Source organism: Salvelinus namaycush, chromosome 5 (assembly GCF_016432855.1).
Source record: "Salvelinus namaycush isolate Seneca chromosome 5, SaNama_1.0, whole genome shotgun sequence".
In the NCBI taxonomy this organism is placed as follows: domain Eukaryota; kingdom Metazoa; phylum Chordata; class Actinopteri; order Salmoniformes; family Salmonidae; genus Salvelinus; species Salvelinus namaycush.
The window spans coordinates 64,790,979-64,815,941 of NC_052311.1; the positions used below are offsets into that span (position 1 = coordinate 64,790,979).

The following is a 24,963-nucleotide window of genomic DNA, read 5'->3' on the forward strand; positions in this document are numbered from 1 at the left end:
TTTTGATCAGGGCTTGTACAGTTAAACAAAAATGTGTCAAAACCGTAACATGCCCTGACTTCTGTTGTTTGCAATTCAGTCAATCTCTACTGTAACTCCAGTTCGCTAGCTAGCTAAAGTTAGCTAGTCTTAACCCATTTCCTGTAAAAAACAACAAAATTTTAACAGCTATTTCAATCACAGAGATGTAAATTCTGACACTGGATTTTGTACAGCTGTTACCGAATGAATAAAATATTTGCATAAAGCCAAAGAAAATATATTTAACACATCTGAAAGGTAAACAAGCAACCAAAAAGCTATTCAACCACAACCGGATATACACACCCGAAAATATAATTACGTCATAACGTCTACGTAATTTTTTTTTGTAGAAGTTCTCTCACGGGTCAGCAGGGGGCGCACGTTGCACATGACAGAAATAATAATATCATTTTGTTCCTTATAATTTTGTATTTATTTCAGAGATCTAAATACACAAGATACTGAGATATATATATGAGAGCGAGAGAGAAATTGTTAAACTGAAGAACATTAAAAATATATGTAAACAATATTTAAATAAATTTAGAAAAATAAACACATTTAATGTTGTAAAGTAGAGGTAGCCTTTTTTAGAATCCGAGAGTGAAAGACTTACACTCTTAAATCTAACATGTAGGTTCAGCATTCCCGAACAGTCCTATTACAAGTCAGAATGTTGAATAATCTTTATTTCAACTTGCTTTGCCTGTTGTCCGCTGATTGTGTCCTTATTTCGGGAAGTAACAGACAAAATATCAACAGGGAAGTGTTAACCTGACTTTCAATACGCTGGACTGGTCTGTATATTCGTTTGTATTTTCAGTACTGGCACAATTCGCACATGAAAGTTCCCTCTCAGTGAGCTGGGTATAATTTGTGGAACGTTCCAACAGGAATCTGTTCCAAAAAGTAAGTAAATAACAAGGTTGCCAGCAAACAACGGATACAAAATTGCACAATATGTAAGTAATGGCCAAGCTTAACTGAATCACAGACCGAACGTTGTCGCACACAATCAACTGGCAAATTTCACAAGCACTTCAAGTTGATGGGTGGGTATAGTTTGTGGAACGTTCCAACAGGAATCTGTTCCAAAAACTTCGTAAAGTATAATGTTGTATACAAAGTAGCATGATATATTCACCTATATAACTAACTGCCGAATAGGCATCAACTCACCACGTAGCTTATTCTTAATGTTTATCCATAGGCTACCAGAGTGAGAACAGACATTTTTCGGAATAAACAGTGGTGAGTGAAAAACTGAATGAAATAGCCCACTCCCTACCCGGTATCTTATTCTGCCGCTATGCAATTTTGTATCCGTTGTTTGCTGGCAACCTTGTTATTTACTTACTTTTTGGAACAGATTCCTGTTGGAACGTTCCACAAATTATACCCAGCTCACTGAGAGGGAACTGCTTCGGTCGACAACGTTCGGCTACTGTTTACATAATGTGCAACAATGCCTCGGGAGATTGAAAATACAAGCGACAGAACCTACCTTCGCCGCAAAAAGTCGGTTAAACAATACTTTCCTGTGGATATTTTATTTCCACTTTCTACGGTCAAAATAGACTGCGGCTAGAGCTGCTACGTAACACAGCACCACACTATCAGGACAGGGAGATAGAGGAGAGCAATGTTTATGCAACAAACACAGAATGTTATGTACAGGAATCTGAACACATGGAAATAACCCATGCTGACCATATGAGTCTATGCAGATATGGGCCTCCCATTTGTTGAGTTACAAAGCAATATTACATCATCAAACACAAGGTAGATAGTAACACACTGACCCATGTACCTGCAATGGACAATCGGATCAGTAAGACTAAATCACTCACCAGGAGAAAATGATGAGATCAGTAAGACTAAATCACTCACCAGGAGAAAATGATGAGATCAGTAAGACTAAATCACTCACCAGGAGAAAATGATGAGATCAGTAAGACTAAATCACTCACCAGGAGAAAATGATGAGATCAGTAAGACTAAATCACTCACCAGGAGAAAATGATGAGATCAGTAAGACTAAATCACTCACCAGGAGAAAATGATGAGATCAGTAAGACTAAATCACTCACCAGGAGAAAATGATGAGATCAGTAAGACTAAATCACTCACCAGGAGAAAATGATGAGATCAGTAAGACTAAATCACTCACCAGGAGAAAATGATGAGATCAGTAAGACTAAATCACTCACCAGGAGAAAATGATGAGATCAGTAAGACTAAATCACTCACCAGGAGAAAATGATGAGATCAGTAAGACTAAATCACTCACCAGGAGAAAATGATGAGATCAGTAAGACTAAATCACTCACCAGGAGAAAATGATGAGATCAGTAAGACTAAATCACTCACCAGGAGAAAATGATGAGATCAGTAAGACAAGGTGACTCACCAGGAGAAAATGATGAGATCAGTAAGACAAGGTGACTCACCAGGAGAAAATGATGAGATCAGTAAGACAAGGTGACTCACCAGGAGAAAATGATGAGATCAGTAAGACAAGGTGACTCACCAGGAGAAGATGAAGAGAGGGATGGAGAAGGCCTGGGAGCCCATGTAGAAGATGAAGTCCTGTGTTGTCAGGGAGAGAGTGTAGAAGGTGTTGGGAACGATACTCCACATCATAGTGAGAGAGCGGAACGGACCACAGCTCATAGAGGGATGGATCCTGAGGATGACATATCAACACCCTCACCATCTACCACCACTACTACACCTGGTCCATCTGCCACTACTATCCCTGCACTGTATAACAGGCTTCCTTCCTGCTGCAGTAGAGATAGAGACTGCATCCGAAGTGGCAGCCTATTCTCTATATAGGGCACTACTTTTGACTATAGGTTCTGGTCAAAGGTAGTACACTATATAGTGAATAGGGTGTCATTTCAGACGTAGGCAGAGTCACTCACTGGGCCAGGCTGTAGATCATGGCGACAAGGGCGATGCCCCAGCCGAACAGCAACACCACCAGGAAGAAGATGATGGAGGTGGTGGAGCGGAACGTCTTCACCGCCGGACGACAGTTAGAAAACAGAGTGACCTGGAGGAGGAGGAGAGATTAAGAGGAGGGGGGTTACTGTGGTTGTGTAGTGAAGGGAAACTGATCTGGGGCCAAATGTTAACTTTTCCATTATTGGTACAGTATGGAGAGCAGCCTGACCTTCTTGCAGTAGAAGAGGATGAAGAACTTGAGTGTGTTGATGAGAGGCAGCAGAGGGCAGAACAGAGCTCCGGTCCACACCACTGTCTGACCGTAGACCTGACCCAGCACATTGGGAGGCACCAAGAACTCCTGACGACCTACCCACCGGGTCAGTGCACAGGAGTAGTGGTCCACAAACAACCTGCCACAGTATGGAAGAAGAGATTATCAATAAATGTGATAGAGGATGACTAGCTCATAGATTGAGTTACACCACAGTAGGGTGTACAGTGTACACTACCTGCGTGGAAACTCCACCAGGATAAGCATGGCGATGGTAATGAGGAAGTCAAACAAGGCCAGTTTGTACATCTCCTGTCCCACACGCGTCTCCCAGCACTGGGTGGCAGCAGCAAGACAGACAGACATAGCATGGGTGGGAAAGAAAATAGAAGATGTGCAACATGGTTGATACCAGTTCTGTACTGTAGGTAGAATCGGATGGAGATATCATCTTTTCAGCCTTTTCTAGACCAATCTGCTAAATTAGACCCTGACTGCTACCCAGGCTACCATGGTGTTATAAGAGAGTGGTTACCGGATATTCCTTGTTGTTGTACTGGCAGAGCTCACATTTTGGACTGTCTTTAAAGCAGGTGATCTGACTCCACAGAGTAAACAGCAGCACTCCCAGACTTATCATACGCAGAAACACTGACCTGAACACAGGAGGGAGGGACACAGGCAATATTCACACACACAGAGACATACACACACGTATGCACGCACACACACTGGTTGAGTGAAGATCTAGCAAAGCGATAAGGTCACACACACACTAACCTAACGTAGCAGGCGTAAAAGAAATGCCTGAAACTAGGGACTCGACAGAAGCTACACACACACACACCTGAACAGTGCCATGATGATGGTGGTACTAGGAGAATATCTCTCAAACAGGGCTATCTGGTCACACATGAAGGGCACAACAAAGTTTCCTGTTGTGATGACGATGGAAGGAAGGTAAACCCAGAACAGGCCCAGAATGCCCTCTGCTCCAACCTGCGCCTAGAAACCACAGGGAGAGGGGGCAAAGGTCAACCAGAAAAGGTTAGAACAGCCCCAGGATACCCACCTCCCTGTACTGACTCAATATGACATGGAGAGGATGAAAGGCCAAACATTCAATCAATAGTTTTTGTTTTGTTTCTTTGTGTTTTTGACTGACCTGGCTGAAGACAGTAGCCTTGAAGATGCCAAAGAAAGCTCCTCCTATGAGGGCGAGGGAGACGAGCATGAGGAAGATGCGTAGAGAACACAGACCCACTGTCTGACCTAAGGTTAGAGACAAAGACTTTTTCTGTAGCCTCTCCTCCTCCAGGTCCACCTGACAGAGGGAGGAGACAGATAAAGGAGGGGAGAGAGAGTGGAGATGGGAGGAATAAAGGGGAGAGATAATACAGAGAAATTAGAGGGGAGGAAAGAGGAGTGCATCTTCAGTGACCCTGCAGTAAGTGGCAGAGCTCCTACCTGTAGCTGGTAGTGGATGCTTTTCTGTTTGAGTTGGGTGGCCCGGTCTCCCTGGCAACCGAAGTCCCAGCCAGTGAACACCATCTTGCTGTAACTGCCGGCAGCACCGCTGCCTGTTGCCACAGCAATGCGAAGTGCACTCCCCATGCTGTACAAGGGACCAATCGGAGTGGGGAGTGGGGGGGGTCAGTAAGTCATTAGGGTTAATGTCCATTCTATCCATTTTATTTCTATGCAGATGGATGTGTAGGGCATTCCAGAAGGTACCGTGTGATGATGCAGATGAGACAGAAGGCGAAGTAGAAGACGGAGGTGAGGAGGTAGGCCAGGGGCAGGTTGTAGTGGAAGCCACTGCTCTCTGCCACGGTGTTGTTATAGTAACCATAGAACATGTAGGAGTACTCCATGAAACCCTGGGAGAGGGAGATAGGTGGAGGGTGGGAAGTGGTGAGAGTGGAGCCTACTAGACTAGAAGCGTATCAGACTTGACACAAACCCACAAAATTACACAAACCCACAAGCAGACACAGACTACGTTTTTTATTTATTTCACCTTTATTAAAACAGGTAGGCCAGTTGAGAACAAGTTCTCATTTACAACTGTGACCTGGCCAAGATAAAGTAAGACAGTGCAACAAAAACAACAACACAGAGTTACACATAAACAAACATACACAAAACATAACACAAAAGAAAAATAGAAAAATCTATGTACAGTGTGTGTAAATGTAGAAGAGTAGGGAGGTAGGCAATAAATAGGACCTAGAGGCAAAAATAATTACAATTTAGCATTAATACTGGAGTGATAGATGTGCAGATGATGATGTGCAAGTAGAGATACTGGGGTGCAAAAGAGAAAGAGGGGTAAGTAATAATATGGGGATGAGGTAGTCGGGTGTGCTATTTACAGATTGGCTGTGTACAGGTACAGTGATCGGTAAGCTACTCAGACAGCTGATGCTTAAAGTTACTGAGGGAGATATAAGACTCCAGTTTCAGAGATTTTTGCAATTCTTTCCAGTCGTTGGCAGCAGACAACTGGAAGGAAAGGCGGCCAAAGGAAATGTTGGCTTTGGGGATGACCAGTGAAATATACCTGCTGGAGCGCGTGTTACGGGTGGGTGTTGCTATGGTGACCAGTGAGCTGAGATAAGGCGGGGCTTTACCTAGCAAAGACTTATAGATGACCTGGAGCCAGTGGGTTTGGCGACGGATATGCTGTGAGGGCCAGCCAACGAGAGCATACAGGTCGCAGTGGTGGGTAGTATATGGGGCTTTAGTGATAAAACAGATGGCACTGTGATAGACTACATCCAGTTTGCTGAGTAGAGTGTTGGGGGCTATTTTGTAAATGACATCGCCGAAGTCAAGGATCAGTAGGATAGTCCGTTTTATCAGGGTATGTTTGGCGTCATGAGAGAAGGAGGCTTTGTTGCGAAATAGGAAGCTGATTCTAGATTTAATTTTGGATTGGAGATGCTTAATGTGAGTCTGGAAGGAGAGTTTACAGTCTAACCAGACACTTAGGTATTTGATGTGGTCCACATATTCTAGGTCAGAACTGTCCAGAGTAGTGATGTTAGTTGGGCGGAAGCGTGCGGGCAGCAATCGGTTGAAGAGCATGCACTTAGTTTTACTAGCATTTAAAAGCAGTTGGAGGCCACGGAAGGAGTGTTGTATGGCGTTGAAGCTCGTTTGGAGGTTTGTTAGCACAGTGTGCAAAGAAGGGCCAGATGTATACAGAACGGTGTCGTCTGCGTAGAGGTGGATCAGAGAATCACCAGCATACACAGGCAGAAAGACAGACGGACGTGCAGACAGAGAGACAAAAGTGTGTGAAAGGCCAAGGTCACTGAAAACAGAGCTGCATGGTTTTGCAGACTAAACTTCAGAGAAGTGTTGTTCTCTCTGCTGTATTCAGTATATCTATAACCAGTGGTACACAGGACTAGATTACACATGTTGTGTTTTCTCACCGTTCCAGAGAGTAAGTCCAGGAAGTACTGGTAAAACACCACCAGACCTTGAAGATTTGGATCATAGACCCTACACTCCTCTAGACCTGAGACACACACACATCACACATATTCTCAGCTGTTTGAAGAAAAGCCAAGGTCACATTTGATCATGTTTCCCACCGCAGCCTTGGCACAGAATACCTCAGTTCCATAACCTGCTACTTTGTTAGGGACTCCATTCTCAAACCCGTGAGAGAATACCAGTAACAACTGCTGCAATATTTGCAGTTTCAATCCCTCAATTCAATTAAAAGCCCATCCTCTTAAGGCAGATCTGTTGCTATGATACTGCTACAGGGAACAGTGAGAAGATATTGTTTTATATTGGACACACAGAATAATGTTAATAGACTGGACTGGAATAGAGATAGTGAATGTCACTACAATGCCATCACCCTTTAACCAATCATAGGCCTGGTTTGAAAATGCATCCTCCAGTGCTGGCCTTACCAGTGCTGTCCACTGTCATGTTACTGGTGGATCTGAACACGATACTGGGGATGAGGATGAACCCAGCAATCAGCAAAAACGACAGGAAGTTGAGCACCACCAGGAAGCGCAGGAACATGAAGTAGGACTGGACACCACCGCCAAAGTGTCCTGCAAAGACAGGGGTCACAGGGCCATGTTGTGAATGTGAAGGCAACATAATTAACAATGACACTAGCCCTGGAATGTTTTTAATATTTTTCATAATTTCATAATTAATTTAAATAAAAATAACATATTGGGATGCAATGTCAGAATGTAATACATTTCAAGTCCTATATGTGACATGGTACAGGGGTCTTCATTTTTTAAGCCCATAACCATGTGTATGAGGTTATATTTTAGTTTCAAAGGAGATTTGTTTACGACTACCATGACTATCATGTGACCATGATTTAGCTCAATGCAGTAGAAATGTGTACAACCGAGGCCTTTTAGATATTGCTGAAAGCCTCGGGAAAACTTAACCTATATGTGAGGTGATTATGTATGTATTAACAAGTACATATAGTTAAGTTCTGTATATGTCACATACAGAAGTTTACATACACCTTAGACAAATACATTTAAACTTAGTTTTTCACAATTCCTGCCATTTAATCCTAGTAAAAATTCCCTGTCTTAGGTCAGTTAGGATCACCACTATTTTAAGAGTGTGAAATGTCAGAATAATAGTAGAGAGAATGATTTTTCAGCTTTTATTTCTTTCATCACATTCCCAGTGGGTCAGAAGTTTACATACACTCAATTAGTATTTGGTAGCATTGCCTTTAAATTGTTTAACTTTGGTCAAACGTTTCAGGTAGCCTTCCACAAGCTTCCCACAATAAGTTGGGTGAATTTTGGCCCATTCCTCCTGACAGAGCTGGTGTAACTGAGTCAGGTTTGTAGGCTTCCTTGCTTGCACACGCTTTTTCAGTTCTGCCCACAAATTTTCTCTGGGGTTGAGGTCAGGGCTTTGTGATGGCCACTCCAATACCTTGACTTTGTCCTTAAGCCATTTTGCCACAAATTTGGAAGTATGCTTGGGGTCATTGTCCATTTGCGATCAAGCTTTAACTTCCTGACTAATGTCTTGAGATGTTGCTTCAATATATCCACATAATTTTCCTACCTCATGATGCCATTTATTTTGTGAAGTGCACCAGTCCCTGCTGCAGAAAAGCACCCCCACAACATGATGCTGCCACCCCCGTGCTTCTCGGTTTGGATGGTGTTCTTCGGCTTGCAAGCCTCCCCCTTTTTCCTCCAAACATAACGATGGTCATTATGGCCAAACAGTTCTAGTTTGTTTCATCAGACCAGAGGACATTTCTCCAAAAAGTACGATCGTGGCCCCCAAGTGCAGTTGCAAACCGTAGTCTGGCTCTTTTATGGCGGTTTTGGAGCAGTGGCTTCTTCCTTGCTGAGCTGCCTTTCAGGTTATGTCGATATAGGACTCGTTTTACGGTGAATATAGATACTTTTGTACCTGTTTCCTCCAGCATTTCACAAGGTCCTTTGCACTTTTCAGTATGACGGCTGCGTGGTCCCATGGTGTTTATACTTGCGTACTATTGTTTGTACAGATGAACGTGGTACCTTCAGGCGTTTGGAAATTGCTCCTAAGGATGAACCAGACTTTCTTTCTGAATTCTTGGCTGATTTCTTTTGATTTTCCCATGATGTCAAGCAAAGAGGCACCGAGTTTGAAGGTAGGCCTTGAAATACATCCACAGGTACACCTCCAATTGACTCGAATGATGTCAATTAGCCTATCAGAAGCTTCTAAAGCCATGACATAATTTTCTGGAATTTTCCATGCTGTTTAAAGGCACAGTCAACTTAGTGTATGTAAACTTCTGACCCACTGGAATTGTGATACAGTAAATTATAAATTAAATAATCTGTATGTAAACAATTTTGGAAAAATTACTTGTGTCATGCACAAAGTAGATGTCCTAACCGACTTGCCAAAACTATAGTTTGTTAACAAGAAATTTGTGGAGTGCTTGAAAAACTAGTGTAAGAAATTGTAATAGATACTGGAAACTTGTAATAACAACTTCTCAACATAAGCTATCTTTTATACAAAATGCACACACCCCCTCTTTCCCTTGGACATATGCTGGTCTCATTAGACACCAACCACCGACACACACAACTCCCCTCCCCCATGACAACCACAGACACACACAACTCAAGGTTGGAGCACAAGACAAAGAATTATCTCAAGAACCAATGGAACGTTGATACCAGGCCTGATCAGGACTACCCACGACCCAGATCGACCAATCAGAAGGCCAGACTACAAGATCAACCTACTTTGCTTGTTGCCTATATAATCTGTATGAACTGTTTAGAGCGGCCTCTTTTCCGACGATTCCATACGAATCAGACAGAAGGGGCCGTGCTGCACGCTTTGCCTGATATTTTTACACTTGAATAAAACGGCCTTATTATACAAATATCCACCTCGTCCTATGTCTCCACTTGATCTCCTGTCTCCAGTAAACGTTTTATCAACAAAACTTGGTAAGCAGAGGATGGTTTAGACACCTTTGAATTCGGTCCATAGAAAATTGATCAGACAGGAGATGTGTGGGAGAAAGATTCCAGAAGGAGAGGTGACCTGTCCGAAGGAGATATCGCGATTCAACTCACCCAGGAAACTGATCAAAGAGCTCGAAACTATAAGGTAAGCAGATGCCTGTTTAATCAAAATCTGTATATTGTATTATAGCCAATATCTAAATTGTGATCAGGAATACTGGGGTGAGTGTGAATTGTTGTTAAATTTATGTGGAATTGTTTAGAATCTGAGGCATTGTGTAAAGATATCTGCGAAGTATAAAATCAAGTCGTATTAGTAATCTGGAACTAGTTGAATTGTTCTTCAACTAGGAGTATCGGGGATAAATCTAAGCTTGATGCTGTTCAAGTCGTATTAGTAATCTGGAACTAGTTGAATTGTTCTTCAACTAGGAGTATCGGGGATAAATCTAAGCTTGATGCTGTTCAAGTCGTATTAGTAATCTGGAACTAGTTGAATTGTTCTTCAACTAGGAGTATCGGGGATAAATCTAAGCTTGATGAAGTGTTGAAATGTAATGTAATCTGTTCAAGTCGTATTAGTAATCTGGGGCTAGTGGAAATGGCACCCCACTAGGAGCATCGGTGATAAATCTAAGCTTGGCGTTTCGGGATTCAAGTCGCATTAGTAATCTGGGACTAGTCGAAATATTCTTCCACTAGGAGCATCGGTGGTAAATCTAAGCTTGAACTAGGAGTAATGGTATTAAACCTGAAACTCTCCAAATTAATGTGAGTGATTGAACGTTCCACGAGACCGATTGCTACTAATTAGCCATATGCTAAGTTGAGGCTGTGTTTAAAGTGACCGCCGAGTCAGAATGTGTGAGCTGCTGTGAAGCAGCTATTTTGTGCTGATAAGTTGACTTGATTTTTTCCCTCTCGTGCTGCTGGGTTTGCCTTAAGGACTAGAAATCATTTGATAATTATTCTAGAAGCGCTAGGATACACTAATATATTGTCCCTAAAGGACACGTTTGAAATACTTTGGGAAAGTATTTAATTAATTAGTTGAATATTGTAATAATAATATTTTTTGAGAAAAATGAGTCCTAGAATTAATTAAATAATTATTTTAGAAGCGCTAGAATATACTAGTATATTGTCCCAAAAGGATATTTCTGAAATGTTTTGGCAAAGTATTTAATTAATCGAAAAAGTTAAAATTAATCGAAAAAGTTAAAAGTAATAATAACTTTTGAATAAAAGTTCCTAAAATTGCCATTCCAATTATTATAGAAGCGCTTGAATTCACTAATATATTGTTCCAAAAGGATATTGCCGAAATACTTTGGCAAAGTATTTAATTAATCGAAAAAGTGAAAACCAAAAATAACTTTTTGGAAATAGTTCCTAAAATCTTTATTCCAATTATTTTAGGAGTGCTTGAATATACTAATATATGGTTCCAAAAGGATATAGCTGAAATATTGTTGGAAAACGGGAAAAAAAATAATAAAATAGAATAGATCCAGATATAGCTTAATTACAAAATGGCCACGACCACCGTCCCCAAACACAAATTCAATGAATACTTAGATCAGAGAATGAAGGACAGAGCAGGGGGGAGAATACAATATAAAGCCATTAAAAAGGTGTGGGAAGAAGTGAGGCTAAAATGGACGCAGGCAGGTTACCTTAGTGGGGCGGCCCCATCAAAAGGGCAACTCCTCACTATGGAGAAAGAATTAGAGGAAGCAGTGAAGGAAGGGATAGAAAGTGAAGTTGAAAAGAATAAGAGTCACTTATTTAAGAAGGAAGGAACAAAGCATAGAGAAAGAGCAGAGGCTGAGCTGAAAGTAGGATCGTGGGCAATTGAGGGAATCAGAAGAGCACTCCCTTACAGAAAACCTGACATGATGGGGGTGGTCACTGGAGCCCTAACTGACACCAAAGAGGGCATGTCCAACAATAATGACGCCCCACCTACCACCACAGCAGCCCCATCGGCCCCAACCCATCTCAGGGGCACTGTGGGGTTAATGGCACTTCCCCAGGCTCAGTTCAACTCCCATGTGCATCACCACATCACCCAATACAACAAGGATAAGGGAGGGGCTGAAACACAAGTCCAGTCCCTACAGGTACAACTTTTGAAACTACAACTGAAAGAGGCCCAGAAAGGGGAAAAACCCAAGAAACAGATGGTGGCTGAAGATCAACCAGACATCTCACAAATCATTGAAAAAACGGTTTCACAAATGATACAGCAACAACAACCCCCCATGTCAACCCCACAGGGACCTCCCCTACCATCACAACTCCTGGATCAGCCATTACCCATGGTCACCCCACCATACTATCAACCAACACAACAAGGTTATCCTTCAACATGGGGACAACAACCACGTTACCCATCACCCTGGGAGACAGGACAAGCAAGACCAATGAACTGCTACAATTGTAAACAAACTGGACATATGGCACGTCAGTGCCCATACCCATTGACACCGACCCAACATTACTGGATGGCCAATCGGGCACTACAAACCACCCCAAGAGGACGTGGAGGAGTCAGGCCAATGATGTATCAACCACGTGCGGCCCTTCAACCCGCATACAACCACCCGAATCTAGACCCAAATCAGCAATCACCTCCTCCTTTCCAGGGCATGTCTGACGAATATGCCCCATGGCCCTGAAGCTGGCCACCACTAACCTACACTCATCATTGACCTGAACTACTGAAGCATCAAAGGCTTTTGCACTCTTGAAAACAGATCTCTAAGTGGCAGCAGCCTTAACAGCACCTGACTAAAAAAACAAGTTCCATCTGGATGTTTCTGAAAAAGAAGGATTTACATCATCCATCCTTTTCCAGAACCTAGAGGGGGAGAGTAGAGTGTTGATGTATCACTCCTCCAAACTGGACCACATTGAAGTAGGACAAACCACATGCTCCAGGTATGTGGCTGCAGTGGCAAAAGCTATTGGAAAAAACAGCTCATCTGGTAATGTGCCATCCATTGGAAATCCACACCCACCATGGAGTTGCAGCATATCTGATGAGCAAAGAATTCACGTTCAGCGCTGAAAGAAAAACGAAAATCCAGAATAAATGCACACAATCACACATCACATTTGTCAACACTGACAAAAACATGGCAGACGCACTCAATGCTGAAGAAGGTCTACCCCACTCCTGTGCAGAAAGAGCTGCACAAGAACTGAAACTGAGACCTGACCTGGGGAACGAACCACTCACCAACCCGGACCTATGGTTATACACAGATGGATGCTGCTATAGAGGAGAGGAAGGGAACATAGCAGCATACGCAGTGGTGCAGCAGCTCCCGGATAGATCACATGTGACTTTGGAATCTGCCATCATCCCACAACCTGCATCAGCCCAATTAGCTGAAATCATAGGTTTGACACAAGCTCTGGAAAGAGCTGAAGGAAAGACTGTAAACATCTACACCGACTCAGCTTATGCTCATGGAGCAGTCCATACGAATGGATCACAATGGCTGAGACGCAACTTCACCACCACAGGAAACCTTCCAATCAAACATAAGACACAGATGGAAAAAACTGATTAAATCGGTCTCACTACCTGAGAAGGTGGCCATCATGAAGTGTAAAGGACACCAACAACTGAAAAACAGAGTCGGCGAGGGAAATGATGCAGCTGATAAAGCAGCCAAGAAAGCTGGCGGATACACCCCGAGACAAATGGTACTACGGACCCAACCAGCTCGGACTGAGCTCACAAAGCAACACATAAAAGAACTCCAGCTCACAGCAGGACCCTATGAACACTCAGTATGGGGACAGAAAGGGGCCACCAAGGGACCTGATGAACTATGGAGATGCCATGATGGCAGACTAGTGGCCCCAGCAAACCTATGTCCAGAACTAATACGAGAAGCTCATGGGCCCACACACGAAGGCAAACTAAAGACTTTACAGAAGGTGTCCCACAACTGGTGGCACCTACACATGAAAGACATGACAGATTTATTCTGTGATAAGTGTGGCATTTGTGGTAGCCACAATCCAAAGAAACCATATCAAACGCCCATGGGTTCATACCCAGTCCCTAACGCTTGTTTTCAGGACAGAAGAATAGAGTACATTGACATGGAGCCAGATAATGTGACATATGGGAAAAGGTACCTTATGGTAATGGTAGACAGGTTTTTCAAATGGGTCGAGGCAATACCAACAGCACGTGAGGATGCCAGGTCAGTCATTAAGTGCCTGCAGACTGAACTCATACCAAGGTATGGAGTTCCAAGGTAAATCCGATCCGACAAACGGGTCCCATTTTAGTAACCAACACCTGAGACAGGTGGAGGAAAGATTGGGTATTGTGCACAAGTTTGGGTTAGTGTACAGGCCACAATCTCAAAAGCCTCGTGAAACGCGCCAATCAAATGTATGTCTGAATATGTGAGAAAACTGACGGAACTTTCTGCAGCTCTCTCCACACAGATTCACAAGGTCCAAATGGGGGAGCTGACGGGAGATCCGGCACCACTGAAGGTAAAAATTGGTGACTGGGTGGGGTTAAAGTCCACAAGAGAAAGTGGCTAGAACCCAGGTGGACTGGACTGTACGAAGTGAGGGAGGTTACTTCACACTCAGTCCAGGTCAAAGGTAAATCAGGCGCACCTTGGCATCACCTTACACATTGCACTCCAGCCCCAATCCCTTCTAGAACACTGACAGAAGTCAGAGCTGATTTAAACAGCTTAAATTCGATTCCAAATGAAGACATTCCTGACTCAGGGGATGCGGCATCAAACTCCGCCTCCCCTGAAAAAGGAACCTCGCCCAGTTAGAGGGACATTTCTCCCTCCCTGGGCAAGGCTAGGGATATCTGGCCCCTTATTTGTGATATTCCTACTGATATTTGGGGTGTCCCTGGGTACTTTCACATGGTTAATAGAATAACTATAACCGGATCCCCATGGATGTATGTCACGGACACTCTAGTCTAACTAGGTAATAATAGATAAAAAAAAAAAAATCAAAAATCAAAAATTTATTAAACAAAAGTTAAAATAAGAAACTATATGGCTTAAATTGGGAAGGTTGAATAGAGCGGGTGGAGAGCTGTGCAGAGAATGGACAGAAGATGGCAGTATTGCAGCACTCAACGGTCTCCCAGCCGACGGGGAGCCTGGTTGAATGCTGGTGACATAATTTTGTTTTTTGGAGTAAACGTTTAGGTTAAGGGTTTCCGTGTTCCCAGAGATAAGATATCTTAAAGGAGTACACTTATATATATATTAGGAGGATTATTTTCTGAGTTTTATTTAGACAAGGGATTTTTAAGATAAAGGGTTCTTTTAGTAAGTCTAGATATAGTATGAAACACGAATGTAAGGAGGTGATGTAACCTCTTGACCTGTCTTCATTGCATTTTCGTGTGGTTTGATCACCCACAGGGGAAATGTAGTGAGGATAATGAAATTGTGGTCATTTGGAATACTAATTTTGAGGTAAATTGATTATAATAGAGTTTATAACTCTTGACCATAATTGCAATTAACCACAGAGGAGTCAGGTTTCTGTTTTTAAACATTGGCTATGACGGTTTTGAATGGGCTGTTATTCCTTTTGCTAATCTTACCTAAGTCATTATTAAGAGTAGGTAAGGTTGATACCTGGCCAGAGCCAGGTATCAAACGGGAGAGGGGTACATTGTGGTCTAGGATAGGATTGGGGCCTATTGGATAATAACTAATTAAAAATTACAAGTTACTAGCTAACAAATGGGTATAGAAGTTAAATATATAATCAGATAGAACAAATGAGAAACTGTTTGTTAGCCAAGCCTGTATGTCCAGGATTCTATGCGTTACAGGTGAATTAAAGGAGAAGGTGAATCACTCGACCTGGGAGCATATCGCACTTGGAGGGTGAGACACACTGACACTGCCGAATGATCACAGAGTTAAGGAGAAGAACCGTTGCTAATAGAGCTCGGGGATCAACTCCTTAATGAAGAATCCCTGACCCCGACCTCTCAACACTGTGTACGTTCATAGAAGTGAAAGTGTTGCTTGATCTCTGGCTGATGATGTGTTCTCTGAGAGAGGGTGGGGTTTTTACAGGACTGCTGGTAGTCCTGAGCTGTCTGATTAGGATACAATGGGGATGTTACCATCACAGTGCTGCCAGAACCACCACCAGTTCCAACGGACCAGGGTTCAGCCGGCCTCCTCCACCACTTCAAGACCAAGTCCCACACCACCACCTAAGCTCTCCAATCCGGTACAGGTAATAAATATAAAAGACATCTCAGATAGTGAACAATTGGGGACTGAAACTGGTTATGAGAAAAGGAGAATATGTGGTTGGCCTACAAAACACTTAATAGAAAGGACTGTGTCGTATGTGGACATGCCAGACCTATTCTGGCTGCTCACCCATTTGCCCTAAGTAATGGGGAAGGTTGGATGTGTATATCGGAAAGTTTAAGCCAAATTCAACCCTGTGTAAAACTCTGAGTTTTGTGTTCCCAGAAGTCCCTCCCCAGAAGGTACCGTGGGGAGTTAAGGCATATGGGAGATATTACAGCTGTATCACTGGTACAGGTAGGGGTATAGACTATGGGAGGCTCCCTACTACTACCTGCATCACTAATGCCACTATTAACTAGAGGTGTTGCTGATGTATGGTGGATGTGTGGACCTGCCAGGCGGTTGACCCCATTTTGAAAGGAAATTGTCGTTGCACATGTGTTTTGGCCAGTCTGATACCACCATTGCCTATTATTGAGGTTATAGCTAACCAACTTCTGGGAGCTGCACATGACACAGAGACTCGGTACCAACCCAGGAGACGGCAGAACCGTGACGCTCCGTGGTCCGAGGGTACGGATAACATGCACACCAACCTGTTGGGGTCCCAATAGGGGTCCCCCACGAATACCAGACATCAAACAGGAATGATGGCCTGTGGCATTTATTGCCCATTTTTGGCCCAGCTATTGTTGATGCTAAGCAGAATGCCTGGATCAATTATATCTACTATAATCAACAATGATTTGTTAACTACACCCACACAGTACTTACGGGGATGGCTGAACGATTGGATGCTACCTCTCAAACCAGTAGACAAAATAGACTAGAACTGGACATGATTCTGGCCAACCAGGGAGGTGTATGTAAAATGATTGGAGAACAGTGTTGCACGTTTGTTCCTAACAATACTAGTCCGGATGGGAGCATTTCAAAAGCTCTGAGTGGGTTGGCAAGGTTATCAGTGGAGATGAAGGGTCTTGCAGGTGTGGAGGAGAGTGGACTGTTCCCTGGCTGGGTGGTTGGTTTGGTAAGTACACTACAATGATGGTTACTGGATTTCTGTCTCTAGTTGTTGTTGTTTTTCTTATGCTCATGTGCTGTGCTGCCTGTATCATACCCTGTTTGAAGAAGTCTGTTACAGATGTGGCAAGGACCTCTGGTATGATGCCGTTGCTTGATGCTACAGTTGGAGAGGCTGTTACGGAATCAAGCTTTCGCAGGAGAGTGGGCCTGACAGAGGAGGACCCTTGGTTTGCTGTAGTAGAGGTTGTCGAATGAATAAAAAGTGATGTTTGTCCTCCCTGTTGTGAAGGTTTGAAGTTCCCGGGTGGCGACGAGCCCACCTGGTACAGGTTGTATAGAGGGATGGACCTTAGGGTTTAACATTTTCTCGTTTTTGGGTTAATAATGTGTGATTTTGGACTCAACAAGGCTTTGAGGCGGTCCATGGACAATTGGCAGCCACATCCCTGATGGCATTTCAAAATAGAATCGCGGTTGATATGTTATTGGCAGAACGGGGGGGGGGGGTCTGTGCAATGTTTGGTGAGCAGTGTTGTACTTTCATTCCCAATAACACAGCTACGGATGGGAGTCTGACTGTAGCATTGGAGGGACTTCGCACCCTTAATGGTAAGATGAAACAGCATTCTGGAGTGGACACTTCTATGTGGGACTCATGGATGGATGCTTTTGGTAAATATAAGACGCTGGTTTCCTCTATCCTAGTATCTATTTCCGTTTTTGCGGGCATTCTTGTACTTTGTGGATGCTGTTGCATTCCATGTGCGCGCACGCTTGCTAGCCGTGTTATCACTGCCGCCATAGACCCTAATCAGGAAAGGGCCCAAATGTTCCCATTGCTTGATGATGGAGAAGCTGGACCTGTCTATCTATTTGAGGACTAAGAAACTTTTATGTCACGTCTCTTGTGAGACGTGAAGAGGGGGAATCAAAATTTGTCTTCTGACAAATTTTATCCCATAGCTTTGTTTTTTTATACTTTTATGTCACGTCTCTTGTGAGACGTGAAGAGGGGGAATCAAAATTTGTCTTCTGACAAATTTTATCCCATAGCTTTGTTTTTTTTATACTTTTATGTCACGTCTCTTGTGAGACGTGAAGAGGGGGAATCAAAATTTGTCTTCTGACAAATTTTAACTAGTTTATTCACGTCTATAAGACGTGAAGAGGGGGATTTGTAAGAAATTGTAATAGATACTGGAAACTTGTAATAACAACTTCTCAACATAAGCTATCTTTTATACAAAATGCACACACCCCCTCTTTCCCTTGGACATATGCTGGTCTCATTAGACACCAACCACCGACACACACAACTCCCCTCCCCCATGACAACCACAGACACACACAACTCAAGGTTGGAGCACAAGACAAAGAATTATCTCAAGAACCAATGGAACGTTGATACCAGGCCTGATCAGGACTACCCACGACCCAGATCGACCAATCAGAAGGCCAGACTACAAGATCAACCTACTTTGCTTGTTGCCTATATAATCTGTATGAACTGTTTAGAGCGGCCTCTTTTCCGACGATTCCATACGAATCAGACAGAAGGGGCCGTGCTGCACGCTTTGCCTGATATTTTTACACTTGAATAAAACGGCCTTATTATACAAATATCCACCTCGTCCTATGTCTCCACTTGATCTCCTGTCTCCAGTAAACGTTTTATCAACACTAGTTTTAATGACTCCAACCTAAGTGTATGTAAACTTCCGACTTCAACTGTATATCATTTGTATATTTTCAATAATGTCTCTTAGGGCTGGGAATTGCCAGGGACCTTACGATAAGATGTTATCACGATACTTTGGCGCTGATACAATATGTATTGCAATTCGATGTTCCAAACATACTGGTCACCATGTCTGCTGCAAAGGGACAAGAGAGCCATGAGAACACAAGTTGTGATCAGTCATGGAAGTAAGTGCTGAAAACAAATTGGCTCCGGATTTAAAAAGATGAAGAAAAAATACTGGAGTTTTGTTGCAGGTACAGCCAACTAGCGCAAACAAATATATTGCGATGTTGTCAAAACGATACAACATATCGTCAAAAAATAATATATCGGTATGTAACTGCATGGATTTCTCCCCCACCATCACTAATGTCTCACCGCCAGCTGCTCTTGATGATGATCCATGTTCCAAGCACTGTCACCAGCGAGTGGAGCGCATGGACATGACAGGTTGCTATGGTGATCGAGAGGCCCAAGAGCAACGCTGCCCCCTGCTCCATTGGAGGACCTACAGCAACAATAACACCCACACACATTTCACTTACAATAAACCTTCAGAGCAGAGCAGATAGGCCTATTATACATCATGTGTTCATCTCTGTTCAAAGGATGTAGCTAAACTTCTAGAGTAAACGTACTCACGTTTAAAATCAGGCCGACATTCAATATAGTTAACAATTCCTGGAACAAATATTCAAGCACAGTGATGATTTGGTAAATCCCACTTCCTACTATCGCAACAACGTGTCATTCACAACCAAAACCCCGCACATGGACACTGCCCAGTCCATAAATGTACATTTAAAAAATAATCAATCATTCTGCTTGAAATGGTTTGGAATTTTACATTAATATAGCGAACCCATTGATTCTTGAGGAATATTACTTAATGTCTCATAAGCTTTGTTCAACTGTCGTACCCAATTATACAGTATACACTGAACAAAAATATAAATGTAAAGTGTTGGTCCCGTGTTTCATGAGCTGAAATAAAAGATCCCAGAAATGTTCCAAAATGCTTATTTCTCTCAAATGTTGTGCACACATTTGTTTACATCCGTTAGTGAGCATTTCTCCTTTACCAAGACAATACATCCATCTGACAGTTGTGGCATATCAAGAAGCTGATTAAACAGCTTGATCATAACACAGGTGCACCTTGTGCTGGGGACAATAAAAGGCCACTCTAAAATGTGCAATTTTGTCACACAACACAATGCCACAGATACCTCAAGTTTTGAGGGAGCGTGCAATTGGCATGCTGACTGCAGGAATGTCCAATTGAGCTTTTGCTGGAGAATTTAATGTTAATTTCTCTACCATAAGCCACCTCCAACATCATTTTAGAGAATTTGGCAGTATGTCTAACATGCCTCACAACCGCAGACCACATGTAGCCAAGCCAGCCCAGTACCTCACCTGCGGAATTGTCTGAGACCAGCCACCCGGACAGCTCATTAAACCTTTTTTGTTGTTGTTGCAAACCTTAGACTTTCTGCACAAACTGTTAGAAACCGTCTCAGGGACAATCTGCATGCTTGTCATCCTCACCAGGGTCTTGACCTGACTGCAGTTCTACGTTGTAACCGACTTCAGTGGGCAAATGTTCACCTTCGATGGCCACTGGCATGCTGGAGAAGTGTGCCCTTCATGGATGAATCCCGGTTTCAACTGTACCGGGCAAATGGCAGACAGCGTGTATGGCGTCATGTGGGCGAGCGGTTTGCTGATGTCAAGTTGTGAGCAGAGTGCCCCATGATGGCGGTGGGGTTATGGTATGGGCAGGCATAAGCTACGGAAAAACAAACGCAATTGCATTTTATAAATGGCAATTTGAATGCACAGAGATACCATGAGGCCCATTGTTGTGCCATTCATCATGTTCAGTGTATATTCCCCATCAGAACCCAAAATGAGCTTATTTTAAGCAATTGTAACCAATGTTAAACATGGTGAATATCATTTCAAATTATGGATATTTGTTCCTTGCATCCATAGCCTATGAATGAATGTTTACATTTCTCCAGCCCCATAAAGGAGTGGAGGGATGACTGCTTTATCATTTTAACCGCAGATTGGCCTAAATTTCAAGTGTCAAATTTATGAATATCATCAGTCTAACATCGCCACTTGGTATGGCAACTGCTCAGCATCCAAATACAAGGCGCTAGACTAGAGGGTAGTGCTTATGGTCCAGTACATAACTTGGGCTGAGCTCCCTGCCATCCAGGATCTCTAACCCAGGCAGTGTCAGAAGGCCCTAAAAATTGTTTGACTCCAGCCACCCAAGTCACAGTTCTGATAACAGGGAAAACTGATGCACCAAGTCTGGAACCAACAAGACACTGCACAGCTCCTACCCACCTGCTTGTTAACCAATAGCTATAGATGATCTGCATTCACCCTTTTTTGCCCTCTTGACTTGTCACCATTCATCCCATTGCCTAGTCACTTATCTACTTCAATTCCTTAGTACCCCTGCACAACCTGGTACCCTGTGTCTCTAGCCAGGTTATGGTTAGTCAGTGTTATTTTCATTTATTGCTCTCCACTGTTGGGAACAGCCCATAAGCAAGCAGTTCAGTTAGTCTACACCTATTTACAAAGCTTGTGAACATTTGATTAGTCACACCCAATAGCCAACTGAGCAAGTCAGAATTACATTAGCCCTATATAATTTCCAGCAATCACATCTGTAACCCTAATGTAGCCATTATGTGTAGTCAATTATTGTGCAGAGGCCTTAACTAGCATCAGTTTCCACCACATATCAAGTAAAAATGATCACTTAAATTCATGGTCAAATGTTTTTATTATTGAAAAACAGGAAGTGTCAGTCAGCCTCCATTTTAATCCTCCTCTTCCTCATCAGCTCCCCCAGCACCACCCTGGCCCTTCTTGGCATTCTTTCTCTTGACACGGCCGGGGCGTCCGCCACCGTATGGTGAACGCAGGGAGAAGTCAATGTGCTTCTGGCTGTCCAGGCGCACCACGAAGGAGGGGATGTTGACCACCTGCTTGCGCACACTGGAGGGAGAAAGGAGAACTCAGTAAGTGGTTTGTTCCTCCCCACTTAATAACATAGACAAATAACCATCGAGCTGTGAATAGTTTGGCATCAATGACAGGCCTCATTCACGAGGAATTCTTGACACCACAGGAAGTCTGAATATTAATTTTAATCATCGGCCTGCCTGATGAGGTAAAGTACTCTTACCAATCTAAATTGAAGACCATGCAATTGCCTAACAAGTTAAATACACTTGACAGTTTGCCGTGACCATTGCTCCATATATCTGCTCGAGGTGCAATTCTCCATACGTTACCTGTCAGCAAATAAGACAGCAGCAGTCTGCCTCTCGCTTGGCTCTGAGCAGTCTTATAGACAAGGTATACAGTCTGTTACTGCATTGACCTTGCTGAAACTGTTTTCCCACTCGATGGGCAGGATTGGCTCTGGGCAGTCATAGACAAGGTATACGGTTTGTTACCGAATTGACCTTGCTGAAATGTTAAACCACACTCAGGGATGAGCTATCGTTTGAGGCCCTCTAAGGATTGAGAAAGTAACTCATGAGTTGTGCAGTTTCAACTCATAATAGTTAACTGAACAGTTAGTGTAGGCATGTGAGATCATTTTAGACATGTACATGTTACAAATGGTTTAACAACCAGTCACAAGTTCATCATAGAGCCTGTTTAAAATAACAGACCAGTGTAATGATCTACCGACTTGTCCTTTCTAGCATGGCCATCTAGTGACCATCAACAGCTTACCGGATGTGCCTCTGGCGGATGAGAACTCGGGCGTGGTGGATGCTCTTAGCAAGGCCCAGCTTGAAGACCTGAGTCTGGAGCCTCCTCTCCAAGAAGTCCTCCACCTTCAGGCCCAGGATGTAATCGAGCTTCATCTTGCCCTCATCCAGCACACCGATCCTCACCAGACGCCTGAGCAGGGCGTTACCTAGGAGACAGGATGCAGCCATTTTAAGTCACTGATCACAGCGTAGGGCCTAATCAGGGACTGATTGAGATCTAGAACCCCAGGTGGGTGCAATTAATTCAGGTAGAACAGAACCAGCAGTAATCTGGACCTCTTAAGGTAAAATCTGAATACCCCCGATTTAAGGCATCTAGAAATCTGACTGACGGCCTCATTCACGAGGAATTCTTGACACCACAGACAATCTGAATATCGAATATTTAAATCATTGGCCGATATCTGACTAGCTAACAGCTCAAAGGACTTCTAGAAACAGTCAAAATATAGCTCAGAGAACAATCTAGCTGTGGTGTACCTTCAAAAAGACGCTTGGGGTCCTTCTCATCCAGAGTGAGCAGCTCTCTGGCGGCCTTGCGGATCTTGGCCAGGGTGAACTTCACCCTCCACACCTCACGCTTGTTCCTCAGACCATACTCCCCTGAGAGATTAAAGTTAATTTAATGAAAAAATACATGGTATTTAGAGACCTGCATATTCATATATAAATCAAAACCTGCTATTTGCACACATACCGATAAGTTTAAGCTCCTGGTCGAGACGAGACTTCTCGAAGGGGCGGCGGGGGGTGACGTATGTCTTGCGACAAACCCAACTCCTGGCAACGGGCATGGTGGATCAAAGTGCCTGAGGAATAAGAATTGATATGGCTGTTCAGTTCCAACATTGCGATTACACATGTGATTATACTGAATTTCAACCCATGTTAATTATTCTGCAGTCCATCTTTAGTCATACACCCATGAATATTTAACGTTTAATAAGGCAGTTAAGCTATTAGCAAAATATAAGTAGATTTAGTTGTATGGATCAGGGTCAGTTCACCGTGACAGGCCCCGATATTGTTTACTCCGTAACTTGGCTGGCGAAACCAAGTGGGAACTTGTTGGCCATTTAACTAGCGTCAAAAGGACTCACAAATAGACAATTTATATTAAGGAATTTGTTTCCCAACCTATACAACTTCAAATTGTAAATGTAGTTTGATAGAGTGTAAAGCTTTTGAGAAGATGCAGAGAAATCCAGCATAGTAACGTCTGCTATGTCACTCTTGCTAACTAGCTAGCGTTAGCGTGCTAACAACGTTGTACAGTGCGTGTACGACCGACATGATCGAATAAGGCAGAAGTTATGCCAAAAATATACAAACGATGTTGGTCGGTGTAACCGAAATGCACAACTAAACGAATAAATACATTACTTCTCAACATTGCGACCCTACTTCTATGGAAAAACAATACAAACTAAAGCGCATAGTACGTTATTACCTGTGTTCCACAGGCCAGTGCGATAAAGAGGAAGTCAAATTGGATTTCTCCATTATTTATATGGATCCCACGAACTACATTTCCCATAAATATGTGACGACACCACTTCAAAGCAGCAGTTGGTGCTGTAAATACCTCCATCTGTTGTTCAACTTTAAAACTACAGCTTTGTTCGTCAAACTAAAAACGTTTCTGTTTACTTGCTGAACAAGAACAACTAACTTTTCAAACAACTATCTAGTCTAGTGTACTACACGGAATGAACGTTGGATCACCTAGGTATGCCATGTATTATTTTGTGAGCTGTTGTGTAGGACTCTGTTCGGTTATTGAATATTGTTTAGAAAATATCAAAAAAAATGTGTAACGTTATGTGTGTTGGCCCGGCATCCTATGTAGGGGCTGTCTCTCTGTGTGTGTGTGTGTGTGTGTGTGTGTGTGTGTGTGCGTGTGTGTGTGTGTGTGTGTGTGTGTGTGTGTGTGTGTGTGTGTGTGTGTGTGTGTGTGTGTGTGTGTGTGTGTGTGTGTGTGTGTGTGCGAGAGACCCAGCTGTCACAAATCTCTGACAGCCACCACTGTCAGTGCTACTGGGAGACAGAGAGCAGAGATGTAGACACAACAAATGGACCAGTCTGAGTGTGTTGATTGATTATTTTTCTTTCATAAGGGTAGCTAATGCTTTTAGAAAAGTGATAGCCTACTAACCACCACACCCACTCAAACGACATGTTGCACGTGCACTCACAACAGAAGAGCGTGCATATGGTACCTAGGAGTAGGCTAATTGATAGAGAGGGGGTGGAGGTGGCAGAGAGAGAGAGAGACAGGGACTATTTATAACACCCTGAAACGGGACCCTTTACATGTGTTTCTGTCTGTCAG

At 43.2% G+C, this 24,963-nt stretch overlaps 2 protein-coding genes across 3 annotated transcripts; both read right to left on the bottom strand.

Moving 5' to 3' along the window:
* Nucleotides 1-27: 27 nt before the first annotated feature.
* Nucleotides 28-13,364, bottom strand: LOC120047267 (transmembrane channel-like protein 7). The gene is made up of 14 exons (XM_038992794.1): nt 13,349-13,364; nt 7,183-7,332; nt 6,691-6,794; nt 4,982-5,127; nt 4,715-4,862; nt 4,413-4,571; nt 4,095-4,252; nt 3,783-3,903; nt 3,486-3,583; nt 3,203-3,386; nt 2,952-3,082; nt 2,555-2,710; nt 1,204-1,637; nt 28-141 (listed from the first exon to the last, which is right to left on the bottom strand). Exons 1-13 carry the CDS (start codon nt 13,362-13,364, stop codon nt 1,574-1,576), a joined length of 1,635 nt encoding a protein of 544 aa, XP_038848722.1. The 3' UTR covers nt 28-141; nt 1,204-1,573.
* Nucleotides 13,365-21,606: 8,242 nt separating this feature from the next.
* On the bottom strand, nt 21,607-24,131 carry LOC120047735 (40S ribosomal protein S9). Of its 2 annotated transcripts, XM_038993292.1 has the most exons (6): nt 24,082-24,131; nt 23,329-23,440; nt 23,112-23,234; nt 22,591-22,777; nt 22,140-22,269; nt 21,724-21,840 (listed from the first exon to the last, which is right to left on the bottom strand). In XM_038993292.1, exons 2-5 carry the CDS (start codon nt 23,423-23,425, stop codon nt 22,143-22,145), a joined length of 534 nt encoding a protein of 177 aa, XP_038849220.1. In that variant the 5' UTR covers nt 23,426-23,440; nt 24,082-24,131; the 3' UTR covers nt 21,724-21,840; nt 22,140-22,142. The 2 variants fall into 2 exon arrangements, with proteins under 2 accessions (XP_038849219.1, XP_038849220.1); XM_038993291.1 differs by lacking the exon at nt 22,140-22,269 and having other exon boundaries at nt 21,607-21,840; nt 24,082-24,123.
* Between the last annotated feature and the right edge of the window lie 832 nt (nt 24,132-24,963).

Coding starts and splice junctions, on each gene's coding strand:
- LOC120047267 (XM_038992794.1), bottom strand. Junction 4,863..4,981: donor CTCATCTGCATCATCACACG/GTACCTTCTGGA, acceptor TCCCTTGTACAG/CATGGGGAGTGCACTTCGCA. Junction 4,253..4,412: donor AGGCTACTGTCTTCAGCCAG/GTCAGTCAAAAA, acceptor TGTGGTTTCTAG/GCGCAGGTTGGAGCAGAGGG.
- LOC120047735 (XM_038993291.1), bottom strand. CDS start 23,425: ATGCCCGTTGCCAGGAGTTGGGTTTGTCGCAAGACATACGTCACCCCC. Junction 23,235..23,328: donor CCAGGAGCTTAAACTTATCG/GTATGTGTGCAA, acceptor TTAATCTCTCAG/GGGAGTATGGTCTGAGGAAC. Junction 22,778..23,111: donor CCCCAAGCGTCTTTTTGAAG/GTACACCACAGC, acceptor CCTGTCTCCTAG/GTAACGCCCTGCTCAGGCGT.